Source organism: Pelobates fuscus, chromosome 5 (assembly GCF_036172605.1).
Source record: "Pelobates fuscus isolate aPelFus1 chromosome 5, aPelFus1.pri, whole genome shotgun sequence".
Classification (NCBI taxonomy): Eukaryota; Metazoa; Chordata; class Amphibia; order Anura; family Pelobatidae; genus Pelobates; species Pelobates fuscus.
Window position 1 is genome coordinate 31,753,659 of NC_086321.1, and position 14,987 is coordinate 31,768,645.

Sequence of the window (14,987 nt, forward strand, 5' to 3'; positions counted from 1 at the left end):
GACATACGTACAGACATTCTAACGTACACACAGACATTCTAACATACACACAGACATTCTAACATACACACAGACATTCTAACATACATACAGACATTCTAACATACATACAGACATTCTAACACACACAGACATACTGACATACACACAGACATACTGACATACACACAGACATTCTGACATACACACAGACATTCTGACATACACACAGACATTCTGACATACACACAGACATACTGACATACACACAGACATTCTAACATACATACAGACATTCTAACATACATACAGACATTCTAACATACACACAGACATTCTAGCATACATACAGACATTCTAACATACACACAGACATTCTAACATACATACAGACATTCTAACATACACACAGACATTCTAACATACATACAGACATTCTAACATACACACAGACATTCTAACATACATACAGACATTCTGACATACACACAGACATACATACACAAATACAGCTAATTTTTCTTACCTTTTTTTGCAGGTGGAAGGCTGTGGCTGATGGGAGTCGGCGTGGCTCCTGCGGGCTGCGGCCTGTCTTTCTTGCCTCCCGCGCGGTGCTGAGGGGAGGGGAGGGAGCTGGGAGGAAGTGACGGCCACTTCCTCCCAGCAGTACTTTGCGGTTGGGATTTTTGCACGGCCGCAGCGCTGACCGGGCCCCTGAAGATACAGGGCCCATGGGGTGGCCCTAAGTGAGTGGGCCACCCGATGGGCCCCATCAGCATGCGCTACACGTGGGGCCCGGGCGGCCGGGCCCCCCAGGGCCGCCGGGCCCGTGACAACCGTTATGGTTGTCACCCCCTGATGGTTGCCCTGGTTAGTATTACAACTCGGGTAAAATTTAGGGTAAGAATTAAAAGGTTACATGGATTTTGGGTGGTCATGATGCATGGAGTCTTTATGTGCAGTGTTTTGCTTCATCTGCTGGCGGTGTTAGTAACTGGGGCTTCATTGGCCAGTCTAGGGTTCTGGTTTAATAATTTGAATTCTGGTTTTTTAGCTGTTTTTTAGCTATTTTTTTTTTTTTGGCAGAGGGCTTGTATAGGCAGCATTACTTTTTAAAACACTGTTTCTTTGGTTGGAGTCACTCTTTGGGTTTAAAATTAGGGTTAGGTTAGCATTAGGTAAGGATTAGAGTTGGATTTACAGTTAAAAGGACAATTAGGTGAGAATCAGATATGTATTTTTAAAAAAATAAGATAAAAGTTTTGTATTTCTTATTTGAAAGGGACACCATTGAAGCTACACTTACCAGCAACTACTTAAAACCACTGATAGGTGTAGTGAATAACATTGATTATATTGTTACAATGGCACCTGCCAAGGGGTGAGAAATATTAAGCAGCAAATGAATAGTTCTTGAATTTCACATGTTGGAAGCAGGAAAAATGGGCAAGTGAAAAGTATCTTTGACAAGTCCAAAGTGATAGCTAGACGAGTAGGTCTGAGCATTTTCAAAACGGCAAGTTTTCTGGGGTGTTCTCAGTATGCAGTGCTTAGTATCTACCATAAGTGGTCCAAGGAAGGACAACAGGTGAACCGGCTTTGGTGTCATAAGTGCCCATGGCTCATTGATGCACATGGGTGATGAAGGCAAATTCATCTGGTCTAATCACTCAGAAGAGCTACTGTTGCTCAAATTGCTGAAAAATGTAGTGCAGGTGTTAGAACACGCAGTGCATTGAAGTTTGCTGTGTGTAGGGCTGTGTAGCTGAAGACTGGTCAGAGTGCCCAAGATTACTACTGTCCACCACCAAAAGTGCCTTGAATGAAGATGCATAACAAAGACAAAAAGGATTGGGGGCACACCCGAAAAATGCATTCTACATGAACGGTGCTGCCGTAGTGACCAATATTCATAAATGATAATACTTCAGTATTGGTGGGCTTAACACAATATGGTCATATGGTGGAACTGAATCCCCATATTTTGTCTTCTTAGATAGGCGAATTAAGTAGCCTTATAAGATTATTAGTGTATTTTTATGTGTGTGCTGTAATTTAATTTGAATGAAGATGTGAGCATTATAACTAGACCATGTAGCAATGGAAGAAGGTTGTTGTCATGGGAAATGGCGAATTTACAGGAAATGGCAAATCTCACTAACAGAGGAACATGACAAGACCTGTGTTAAAAAAACTAACTACCCAACCTTCTACTTTTCTGAAAATGAACACATTTTGGGTCCAGTCTGGCTGACATAAACCTTAGAGAAGGTACTCTGCATACATTTACATTTCCAGTGCATTAAACAATAACATTTCGGAAAGCTTACATGTCTTGGTGGACCAGTCCATAAATCTCTGTCATGTTTTTTCGATAGATGCTTTTGAGAATGACCAAATGCAGAATGACAACAATGGCAGGTAATCCCCAACCCAACACAAAAAATATCAGGTGGCGTCGCTCTGCATGCTCATCATTCATAACCAGAACATACCAAAAATTGACAGCCTAGAAAGAGACATAAAACAATAAAATCATCAGAGAACATCATAAAAACAAATAATTAATTCCCCCCACCTCTACTACGTCTTATTTTACTTTTTTCCTAAACTCCCTTTTCTCTAGTTGAGCCCTTTTCCACAGGCTCACTTGTACATCGGTTTGGGCACACCACATGCGATCAACCCTCCTCCACCTACCTTATAGTCATAATCTTTGCTTGGCTTTTGTCTCTGACCATCCCTGAAAACACACACTCAGAGGCCACGGAAATAGTGTAATTGCTTCTGCTTTATTGTATAGCATCAACAAGTCAATGTTTCATTTAATTTTGAGGACCTCTATCAAGACCATAATATTTTCTTACTATGGGATGAAACGTTGACTTGCTTATACTACACAATACAGCAATAGCATTTACACTATTGCCAAGTCCTCTGAACGAGCTCTTTCATAGATACTAAACTACGGTTGTAGTTACAAGCACCCAAGCTGTAGAATAACAGCAAGTACGTGTGTACGAGGCCCAAGTTCTTATATATAAATATAAATAATTGTTTTATTCTTGTATCCAAATAAAATGCTATCAGTTGCATGACATGCCTCACTTGTTCTTTAAGGTCTAGCAGGAAAAAAACATATTTAATTCCACGTTCCCATTCCATGAGAATTTGTCAGTTTGTGTATTTTAGAAGAAAGAAAAGGGGCTACAATAGAATAGCATAGGAGCACTACAAAATGTATGTACATGCACGCAGGACAATGCTTTGGATGCAGAATTGCTTTGGAGGTTAGAATTTTTTTTACTTCCCCCTCCCCCCCAAGTACCACTCACTCCAGAAAGTGCTTTAATAGCATATACTTGGTTAAGGGAACAAAGAACAGACATTTCCAGTTGGAAGGGACAGTTCAGTTGGATGTCATAGAGCACAATTTTTGAGACACTATAATTGAGGTGTAGGCAAAAGTGATGTCCATTGTTCATCATGATAACATAGATTTAAATGTTACAGCTAAAGTTAGGAAGAACTGTGGTTTTCGGTTAGGAGACACGTAGGATTAGAGAACTCAAGGATAACATTTATTTATTTTGTAGGAACATGCTGTAATTCACTAAGTCATCTTATTAGATTTCCCTTAAATTTCCCTTATTAGAGGAAGTCTGGATTCATCACCTGTTATTAAATTAATTATATTGTTGCACTGCTTTTACTTTTAACAAAAATAGAGAAAAGAAGAAGCGTTGTTAAAAAAATAACCTAAAATAAATGTTTTTATTGCAACACAGACTCAGTAAACCACAAACAGGAAAGATGGAGGCACTCTGCAGAGCGGGGAGACTGACACTGGCTCAGCGATGCTATAAACCAAGGGTTACAGCATTGTCTTATTACTGCTGTAAAATTTCCCACTGTTATGGCTGTTTAGGTTGTTGTTTAAGGAAACTTTTCTTTCAGGGAAAATGTTGTCTAATTCACACTTATTTTGTTTTGTTTGTGGCTGTGCGTGTGTGTGTGTGGGGAGAGTGAGATATTCTTCACAGTTAGAAAAGCTCATAATTATACAGAAACAGGAATCTTCTGCCGTAGCGGCAATTCTCCCAAGATTCCATTATTAGGAAAGATGCTGAATTAACTGAAAAAGTTGCCACCTGCAGCTGCTGCCTGGAGTGTAACTCCCACTAATCTCAGACAATTTGGGACATGCATGTTCCAGTGCAGCCCTGAGACTAGAGGAACCTTTTTCTAGCTCTGACCCTCAAAAAAATCATACAAAATAAAAAAGAGTAAACAACAGTAAGGCTTCCCGTCTGTACAGGTTATTTTACACATTGTTCTCTATATTCTAGAGATGAAACCAGCCTGCCAGTATCGATGTGTGCTCCGGAGACTGTGATCTCATTCTGATGTGAACGCCAATGAATAAGTCATCTTTCATGGCTTAGTAAGAGCCTCTTATTCTTTTCACACCTGTATTTGTTTGAAGTATATTAGTTAGTAGTTATACTGCTGCTTTTATTAGCTTCCAGTTAGGATTTAGATCAAGTCTCTCCTCCTCTTTAATAAGATATAGCAGTATATAGAGCAGGGATAGCCAACCTTCAACATTTCAGGTATTGTGGACTACATTTCCCAAGATGTTTTGCCAGCACTATGGCTTTAAGAGCATTAAACAGAGATGAAGTTCACAATAACTGGAATGCAGAAGGTCTTACCCCTGATTTTATATATATATATATATATATATATATATATATATATATATATATATATAAAATGTAGATATGTAGAAATCTGGAAGACTAAAATCTGGAAGACTGTTGAGGTATAAATACATGTATAAATAATTGAGCAATCAGTTAAATTACACTTGGTCTATTCGATCCAGTGGTTTACTTACATGAGAAAGAGGGGAGGGTCTGTCCAGGGTGACAGCGGTGCACCAAGTACCACCCTTCCACCAGAGCCATTGGTATTATTAGGTAGAGAAGGCATCTGCCTACGGGTGCATTACTGATAGGGCACTGCGCAAGTGCCCGCTTTGTGATATAATTGGGCACGCTGTGGAGTGGGCACCCAGGAAGCTGCTAGGGTCACTTTGTGCACTAGTAACACACCTTGTGCCCGTGTCGGGTTTTGTTTTTTTGTGTTTGCATCCCATAGAGTACACTTGGCAACAAAGTTGAGCAGGTAAGTTGGGGATAGGTTTTCCACACCAAAATCAAAGGTTTCATTAGGTTATGGCCCAGAGCTCAGAGCTCAGCCTCTCCATTTCTCAGTTTGCTCCCCTCTCCCCCCCCCCCCCCCCCCCCATAAGAACACTTTCATACATAACCTCATAGAGATTGCCTAAACTGACAAATTATAAAACAGCACCCCACTAGTTTCCCCATGTGCAGATTCAGCATATCCACCATGTTTTCTGGGACACGCGTCATTTCATCATGTAGATTGGCAGGACACGAAAAGGCAGCAGTGTATTATGGATAATGTTTAGGATTCCTGACTGATTTATCACCTGATTTACTACCTGCAACATTTGACTTTCTGTATGTTGCCCATCAATTTGTATAAATGATATGTGTCCAGGAAAACATGGTGGATATGGTATCCCTATCCACGTGCCCTGCGCATTGCATCATGCAGGGCAGTTATCAGGGACGGATTTCCCATTAGAAAGAGTAGGCACCTGAACACTAGGGGGAACCTGTTTATAATGTGCTTTTTGAGCTTAAATAGACTGTTGGGGAGAGATAATTATAAGGTACCTTCAGGGCCGGACTGGGTATGAAAACCAGCCCTGGAAAAAATTACATACCAGCCCCATAGCATTGCAGAGTCATCAGAATTCACCTTAACAGCCCATTAAAATGCGGACGGCATATAACGCCGTAACAGCGTTAAAGGGACACTATAGTCACCCAGACCATTTCAGCTCAATGAAGTGGCCTGGGTGCAATGTCCCTCAGGTTTTAACCCTTCACATGTAAACGTAGCAGTTTCAGAGAAGCCTCTAATGGCTGTCTTCCGGAGAGACACTAGAGGCGCATCTGCGACGCTGGAGGCACGTTTTGCCTCCATCACGCAGAGTGTCCATAGGAAAGCATTGAGAAATGCTTTCCTATGGACACTTTGAATGCGCGCGCGGCTATGCGCATTCAGCTCCAGTGACGTCGGACGGGGGAGCTGAAGTCAGACGGGGAGGAGAGGTCACCAGCGCCGAGGGAGCCTGGTGCTGGATTAAGGTAAGTAACTTAAGGAATTTTAACCCCTTCAGCGCCACGGGAGGGGGACCCTGAGGGTGTGGGCACCCTCAGGGCACTAAAGTGTCAGGAAAACCGCTTTGTTTTCCTGACACTATAGTGATCCTTTAAGAGTTTAAGGGTTTATTTTGGCCTGGGGAAGCCAAATGGTTATACACCTATGCTCTAAACCAGGAATAGACATCCTTTGCCACTCCAGATGTTGTGGACTACACCTCCCATTATGCTTTGCAAGCCTTAATGGAGATGTAGTCAAAAAACAAAGGGAGTGTCGAAGGTAACCTACCCCTGCACTAAATAAAAAATATATAATACAGTTCCTACCCCATAAATATAATATTTAATGCTTTAATATTTAATGGTCTCATCCAACCCCCTTCCCTCCACAGTTCCTAATAAATATATTACAAATATAATTCCCTCACCCCTGTAGCCCCCTCTATTTACATTTCCTTCTATACACACATATATATAATATTCATTGGGCCACAAATATAAATGTCACAAATATAATCATTGCCTCATCTCAAATTCCCTAGTCAGATCTTCCCCGTCCCCCCCTCCCCCCTATCTAATATACTGCTGACCCCCTCCCCTAATACATTACTGACCCCCTCCCCCAATACATTACAGACCCATCTTTCCCTCCCCCAATACATTACTGACCCCCCCTCCCCAATACATTACTGACCCCCCTCCCCTCCCCAATACATTACTGACCCCCTCCCCTCCCCAATACATTACTGACCCCCCTCCCCTCCCCAATACATTACTGACCCCCCTCCCCTCCCCAATACATTACTGACCCCCCTCCCCTCCCCAATACATTACTGACCCCCCTCCCCAATACATTAATGACCCCCCCTCCCCTCCCCAATACATTAATGACCCCCCTCCCCTCCCCAATACATTACTGATCCCCCTCCCCTCCCCAATACATTAATGACCCCCCTCCCCTCCCAATACATTAATGACCCCCCTCCCCTCCCCAATACATTAATGACCCCCCTCCCCTCCCCAATACATTAATGACCCCCCTCCCCTCCCCAATACATTAATGACCCCCCTCCCCTCCCCAATACATTAATGACCCACCCCCCTCCCCTACCCTATACATTACTGACCGACTGCCCCTCCCCTATACATTACTGACCCCCCCTCCCCTCCCCTATACATTACTGACCCCCCTCCCCTCCCCTATACATTACTGACCCCCCTCCCCTCCCCTATACATTACTGACCCCCCTCCCCTCCCCTATACATTACTGACCTCCCCTCCCCTCCCCTATACATTACTGACCCTCCACTCCCCTATACATTACTGACCCTCCCCTCCCCTATACATTACTGACCCTCCCCTCCCCTATACATTACTGACCCCCCTCCCCTCCCCTCCCCTATACATTACTGACCCCCCTCCCCTCCCCTATACATTACTGACCCCCCTCCCCTCCCCTATACATTACTGACCCCCCTCCCCTCCCCTACACATTACTGACCCCCCCTCCCCTCCCCTATACATTACTGACCCCCCTCCCCTCCCCTATACATTACTGACCCCCCTCCCCTCCCCTATACATTACTGACCCCCCTCCCCTCCCCTATAAATTACTGACCCCCCCTCCCCTGCCCTCCACATTACTGACCCCCCTCCCCTATACATTACTGACCCCCCCTCCCCTCCCCTAAACATTACTGACCCTCCCCTCCCCTATACATTACTGACCCCCCCTCCCCTATACATTACTGACCCCCCTCCCCTCCCCTACACATTACTGACCCCCTTCCCCTCCCCTACACATTACTGACCCCCCTCCCCTCCCCTATACATTACTGACCCCCTCCCCTCCCCTATACATTACTGACCCCCCTCCCCTCCCCTATACAGTACTGACCCCCCTCCCCTCCCCTCCCCTATACATTACTGACCCCCCTCCCCTCCCCTATACATTACTGACCCCCCTCCCCTCCCCTATACATTACTGACCCTCCCCTATACATTACTGACCCTCCCCTCCCCTATGCATTACTGACCCCCCCTCCCCTATACATTACTGACCCCCCTCCCCTCCCCTATACATTACTGACCCCCCCTCCCCTCCCCTCCCCTATACATTACTGACCCCCTCCCCTCCCCTATACATTACTGACCCCCCTACCCTCCCCTCCCCTATGCATTACTGACCCCCCTCCCCTATACATTACTGACCCCCCCCTCCCCTCCCCTCCCCTCCCCTATACATTACTGACCCCCCTCCCCTCCCCTATACATTACTGACCCCCCTCCCCTCCGCATTACTGACCCCCCCCCTCCCCTATACATTACTGACCCCCCCCTCCCCTATACATTACTGACCCCCCTCCCCTATTCATTACTGACCCCCCCTCCCCTCCCCTATACATTACTGACCCCCCCTCCCCTCCTCTATACATTACTGACCCCCCCTCCCCTCCTCTATACATTACTGACCCCTCCTCCTCAATACATAATACAATAGGTCCCCCAAGCCCCTTTATTCTTACCTTTAGAAGTTCAACAGCTCAGGGAAAAGAGGCCGCGATGCAGACAGTTTCAGTAGTGCCGCCGCCGCGCAGCCGCCGGATGTGACGTCATGTCGTCATTTGCCGCTCGCATCCGGCGGCTGACAGTAAGCAGCAGCAGCGGCCGGCTCGGGTGTGACTGCGGCCGCGCGGTTGTGGCTGCGGCCGCGCGGCCGCATAGGGTAACAGAATTTTTTTTACAGGTCGTGTGGCCAGGGCCGGACTGGGTATGAAAACCAGCCCTGGAAAAAATTACATACCAGCCCCATAGCATTGCAGAGTCATCAGAATTCACCTTAACAGCCCATTAAAATGCGGACGGCATATAACGCCGTAACAGCGTTAAAGGGACACTATAGTCACCCAGACCATTTCAGCTCAATGAAGTGGCCTGGGTGCAATGTCCCTCAGGTTTTAACCCTTCACATAAAAACGTAGCAGTTTCAGAGAAGCCTCTAATGGCTGTCTTCCGGAGAGACACTAGAGGCGCATCTGCGACGCTGGAGGCACGTTTTGCCTCCATCACGCAGAGTGTCCATAGGAAAGCATTGAGAAATGCTTTCCTATGGACACTTTGAATGCGCGCGCGGCTATGCGCATTCAGCTCCAGTGACGTCGGACGGGGGAGCTGAAGTCAGACGGGGAGGAGAGGTCACCAGCGCCGAGGGAGCCTGGTGCTGGATTAAGGTAAGTAACTTAAGGAATTTTAACCCCTTCAGCGCCACGGGAGGGGGACCCTGAGGGTGTGGGCACCCTCAGGGCACTAAAGTGTCAGGAAAACCGCTTTGTTTTCCTGACACTATAGTGATCCTTTAAGAGTTTAAGGGTTTATTTTGGCCTGGGGAAGCCAAATGGTTATACACCTATGCTCTAAACCAGGAATAGACATCCTTTGCCACTCCAGATGTTGTGGACTACACCTCCCATTATGCTTTGCAAGCCTTAATGGAGATGTAGTCAAAAAACAAAGGGAGTGTCGAAGGTAACCTACCCCTGCACTAAATAAAAAATATATAATACAGTTCCTACCCCATAAATATAATATTTAATGCTTTAATATTTAATGGTCTCATCCAACCCCCTTCCCTCCACAGTTCCTAATAAATATATTACAAATATAATTCCCTCACCCCTGTAGCCCCCTCTATTTACATTTCCTTCTATACACACATATATATAATATTCATTGGGCCACAAATATAAATGTCACAAATATAATCATTGCCTCATCTCAAATTCCCTAGTCAGATCTTTCCCGTCCCCCCCTCCCCCCTATCTAATATACTGCTGACCCCCTCCCCTAATACATTACTGACCCCCTCCCCCAATACATTACAGACCCATCTTTCCCTCCCCCAATACATTACTGACCCCCCCTCCCCAATACATTACTGACCCCCCTCCCCTCCCCAATACATTACTGACCCCCTCCCCTCCCCAATACATTACTGACCCCCCTCCCCTCCCCAATACATTACTGACCCCCCTCCCCTCCCCAATACATTACTGACCCCCCTCCCCTCCCCAATACATTACTGACCCCCCTCCCCAATACATTAATGACCCCCCCTCCCCTCCCCAATACATTAATGACCCCCCTCCCCTCCCCAATACATTAATGACCCACCCCCTCCCCTACCCTATACATTACTGACCGACCGCCCCTCCCCTATACATTACTGACCCCCCCTCCCCTCCCCTATACATTACTGACCCCCCTCCCCTTCCCTATACATTACTGACCCCCCTCCCCTCCCCTCCCCTATACATTACTGACCCCCCTCCCCTCCCCTATACATTACTGACCTCCCCTCCCCTCCCCTATACATTACTGACCCTCCACTCCCCTATACATTACTGACCCTCCCCTCCCCTATACATTACTGACCCTCCCCTCCCCTATACATTACTGACCCCCCTCCCCTCCCCTCCCCTATACATTACTGACCCCCCTCCCCTCCCCTCCCCTATACATTACTGACCCCCCTCCCCTATACATTACTGACCCCCCTCCCCTCCCCTATACATTACTGACCCCCCTCCCCTCCCCTACACATTACTGACCCCCCCTCCCCTATACATTACTGACCCCCCTCCCCTTCCCTATACATTACTGACCCCCCTCCCCTCCCCAATACATTAATGACCCCCCTCCCCTCCCCAATACATTAATGACCCACCCCCCTCCCCTACCCTATACATTACTGACCGACCGCCCCTCCCCTATACATTACTGACCCCCCCTCCCCTCCCCTATACATTACTGACCCCCCTCCCCTCCCCTATACATTACTGACCCCCCTCCCCTCCCCTATACATTACTGACCCCCCTCCCCTCCCCTATACATTACTGACCTCCCCTCCCCTCCCCTATACATTACTGACCCTCCACTCCCCTATACATTACTGACCCTCCCCTCCCCTATACATTACTGACCCTCCCCTCCCCTATACATTACTGACCCCCCTCCCCTCCCCTCCCCTATACATTACTGACCCCCTCCCCTCCCCTATACATTACTGACCCTCCCCTCCCCTATACATTACTGACCCTCCCCTATACATTACTGACCCTCCCCTCCCCTATGCATTACTGACCCCCCCTCCCCTATACATTACTGACCCCCCTCCCCTCCCCTATACATTACTGACCCCCCCTCCCCTCCCCTCCCCTATACATTACTGACCCCCTCCCCTCCCCTATACATTACTGACCCCCCTACCCTCCCCTCCCCTATGCATTACTGACCCCCCCTCCCCTATACATTACTGACCCCCCCTCCCCTCCCCTCCCCTATACATTACTGACCCCCCTCCCCTCCGCATTACTGACCCCCCCCCTCCCCTATACATTACTGACCCCCCCCTCCCCTATACATTACTGACCCCCCTCCCCTATACATTACTGACCCCCCTCCCCTATACATTACTGACCCCCCCTCCCCTCCCCTATACATTACTGACCCCCCCTCCCCTCCTCTATACATTACTGACCCCCCCTCCCCTCCTCTATACATTACTGACCCCTCCTCCTCAATACATAATACAATAGGTCCCCCAAGCCCCTTTATTCTTACCTTTAGAAGTTCAACAGCTCAGGGAAAAGAGGCCGCGATGCAGACAGTTTCAGTAGTGCCGCCGCCGCGCAGCCGCCGGATGTGACGTCATGTCGTCATTTGCCGCTCGCATCCGGCGGCTGACAGTAAGCAGCAGCAGCGGCCGGCTCGGGTGTGACTGCGGCCGCGCGGTTGTGGCTGCGGCCGCGCGGCCGCATAGGGTAACAGAATTTTTTTTACAGGTCGTGTGGCTGAGTGCAGCCACATGTCAAAGCGGCCCCAGGACTGGCGGCCTACCGGGAAATTTCCCGGTATCCCGGTAGGCCAGTCCGGCCCTGGGTACCTTGGCCAGTGTCTTCTGTAGTCAAGTCAACTTCAATAGTAGAGCTGTAAGTGGAAGCGATCACTTTTCATCTGCCCAAACTCTCACATAGGAAATGTCTTGTAGAGGTAGTAGGGGAAGCTCTCAGTGATGCACACCGTATTACAGCCCCTGCAGCTCTAATATCATCAATCTGACTTGTCTATAGAAGACATAGGGGGGTGAGTACTTTCCAATTAACCCTTCCAACTCCAGCACTCAAAGCCCAGACTCGAAAATAAATCATTTACCTTAATCCTATGTTTAGCTCTTCTTAAAAACAAAACACCTTGTGTACCCCAATACTAAATGTAACCCAACTATTAACACTAACCTCACTAATCCTAAACAGCCCTTATTCTACAGCATTAACCCCTCTTGAGCTGTTAATACTATTAACAATAATCAGCCTGATGTTAACTCCTTTATAACCTTAACCCGTCTTTACCCTAACCAATTCTAACATTATCATTAACCCTTTATGCATTCGCACAGCTGCATATACTCCATATACTCTATATACTCACAGATTTAAACACAATACTCTACAATTAGGAATATGCACTTACATACATGTATACATACACGTTGTTTAGATGTTTCTTGGCCCGCAATGTCCAGTTAATCTTTTTATTATACTTATTTATATGCCTTTTGTTGTTTTGGGGAGGTGTGGGTAGCTTAGAATGTTATGCCTATATGCACCTGACATGTAAATCTGGCCCTGGCAAAGATGGTGAGCCGGTCAAGCAGATCCTCAAAAACTAGCCACAAATCTGGGTTCATCTATGAGACACCTTTTGACTGTTTAGCTGTTCGATAAAACAAACCAATTTACTGGGGCTCTAGCAACATTGTATTTTCTTCTGCATCACAACACATGAAGATACTAGGCAGTGACTAACGTCACAATCATATGCGCCACACCTATCTTCGAGAGAGGATTACCTGCAGGAGACACCAGCCATCCAAAACAGACTTGCCGAGTAAGGCCAGTAACATGTTACCTTAATAACACATTCTATACAATTGAATTTGGTGTACCCTATTATCACTCAAAGATATTAGCAAACTGTAGATACCAGTTAAAGAGAGATAAAACAGATCACAAGCCTTTAATCAATGCAGCTCACCACTTTAAACTCTGGGTGACCTGGAACAATTGAATATAATGTTAGTGTCTTTGTAAACTGCGCTATGAAATAACAGCTCAACCAAGCATTAGCCAGTAAATTTGTAGCTTATTACAACGTAACAAAAGCAGGAATAATGGGCATGAAACAGACATAAACGCTAGTATTTAGGGCAGGATTACAGGATATTAGTATAGACCTTATGGCTCCAAAGTAAATTATATGATCTCTGTCTTACTAAACATTATGTTGCAAGATTCAGCCAGACAGATCTAAACAGGAATTTATCAGGAGACAAATATACAATGATGGAAGAGTTTAAATGAAGATGTTTCAGGAATAATTATTTTATTAAGACCAGTGACCGATGACTAGGACGAAGACAGGCACAGCTGCAGAATTACAAAATTAGTGTGTTTCAGGGGAAATATTCTTGTAACGGATTACATTTAAAATAAAAAAAAAAACTTGTGAGGGTTAATCGTATTTGTAAGAGTTACCGTTAAAACTGGAATGTTATGTTGCGTTTGAATTATTTTATGCAAAGACAACATTTGAAATTCAACCAGCCAAGTTGTTTAAATGGAAATTTGCAAGGACAAGTGTGCAAGTTGTTTCAAAGGGGATTTGTTAAATTTATAAGCAATTATTAAAACCAGTTTCCATATAATTCAGGGCTGCGTTGACAGTATATCAGTAATGAGTCAAAATTAACAACAGATCATATCGTTAAAAAATAAAAAAACAACAACAACTAGAAACGTCATCACAGCATGTGCTACTTGGTACATAACATCTTATCTACATTCCACCACCCAAGGTGAGATATCATGTGAGGGCAAACACAATATGTTCCGGTCAGACAATTTACATGACAAAAACATTTGGCACTACAATTTATTGCAATGCATGCTAATATCAAAGGAAATGTTCATTGGACTTTAAGAAGGTAACAGTGTGTATATTGATTAGACGTACTGTTGCAAAACATTCCTAAATAAGCTGGGTTAAATAAAATAATAAAACAAATATTGATGCATTAGTTGGGGGAGCTGGGGGATCTAGTGAACTTATGCTATTTGTTAACTCTTTTATTAATTTACATAAAGATGGATAGTGATTAGAGATGTCGCGAACATAAAATTTTCCGCTTGCAAACGGTGAACGCAAACTTCCGCTAATGTTCGCGAATGGGCGAACCGGGCGAACCACCATAGACTTCAATAGGCAGGCGAATTTTAAAACCCACAGAGACTCTTTCTGGCCACAATAGTGATGGAAAAGTTGTTTCAAGGGGACTAACACCTGGACTGTGGCATTCCGGATCCATGGCAAAACCCCCATGGAAAATCACATAGTTGATGCAGAGTCTGGTTTTAATCCATAAAGGGCATAAATCACCTAACATTCCTAAATTGTTTGGAATAACGTGCTTTAAAACATCAGGTATGATGTTGTATCGATCAGGTAGTGTAAGGGTTACGCCCGCTTCACAGTGACAGACCAAACTCCCCGTTTAACGCACCGCAAACAACCGCAAACAGTCCATTTGCACAACCGCAAACTCCCCATTTGCACAAGGTTGGATACCAAGCTAGCCATGTCCCATTCCTTGTCCTCACGGATGTCATTGAAGGTCTCTTCCTCCACCCAG

General features: G+C 45.7%; 1 protein-coding gene across 1 annotated transcript in view; it reads right to left on the reverse strand.

The window, feature by feature from the left end:
- Positions 1 to 14,987, reverse strand: part of ADGRV1 (adhesion G protein-coupled receptor V1) — a 441,777-nt gene that overhangs the window by 81,008 nt on the left and 345,782 nt on the right. The window contains exon 84 of the mRNA XM_063456378.1: positions 2,310 to 2,488. Within this exon, the coding sequence (XP_063312448.1) occupies positions 2,310 to 2,488 (179 nt within the window). The remainder of the gene's footprint in view (positions 1 to 2,309; positions 2,489 to 14,987) is intronic.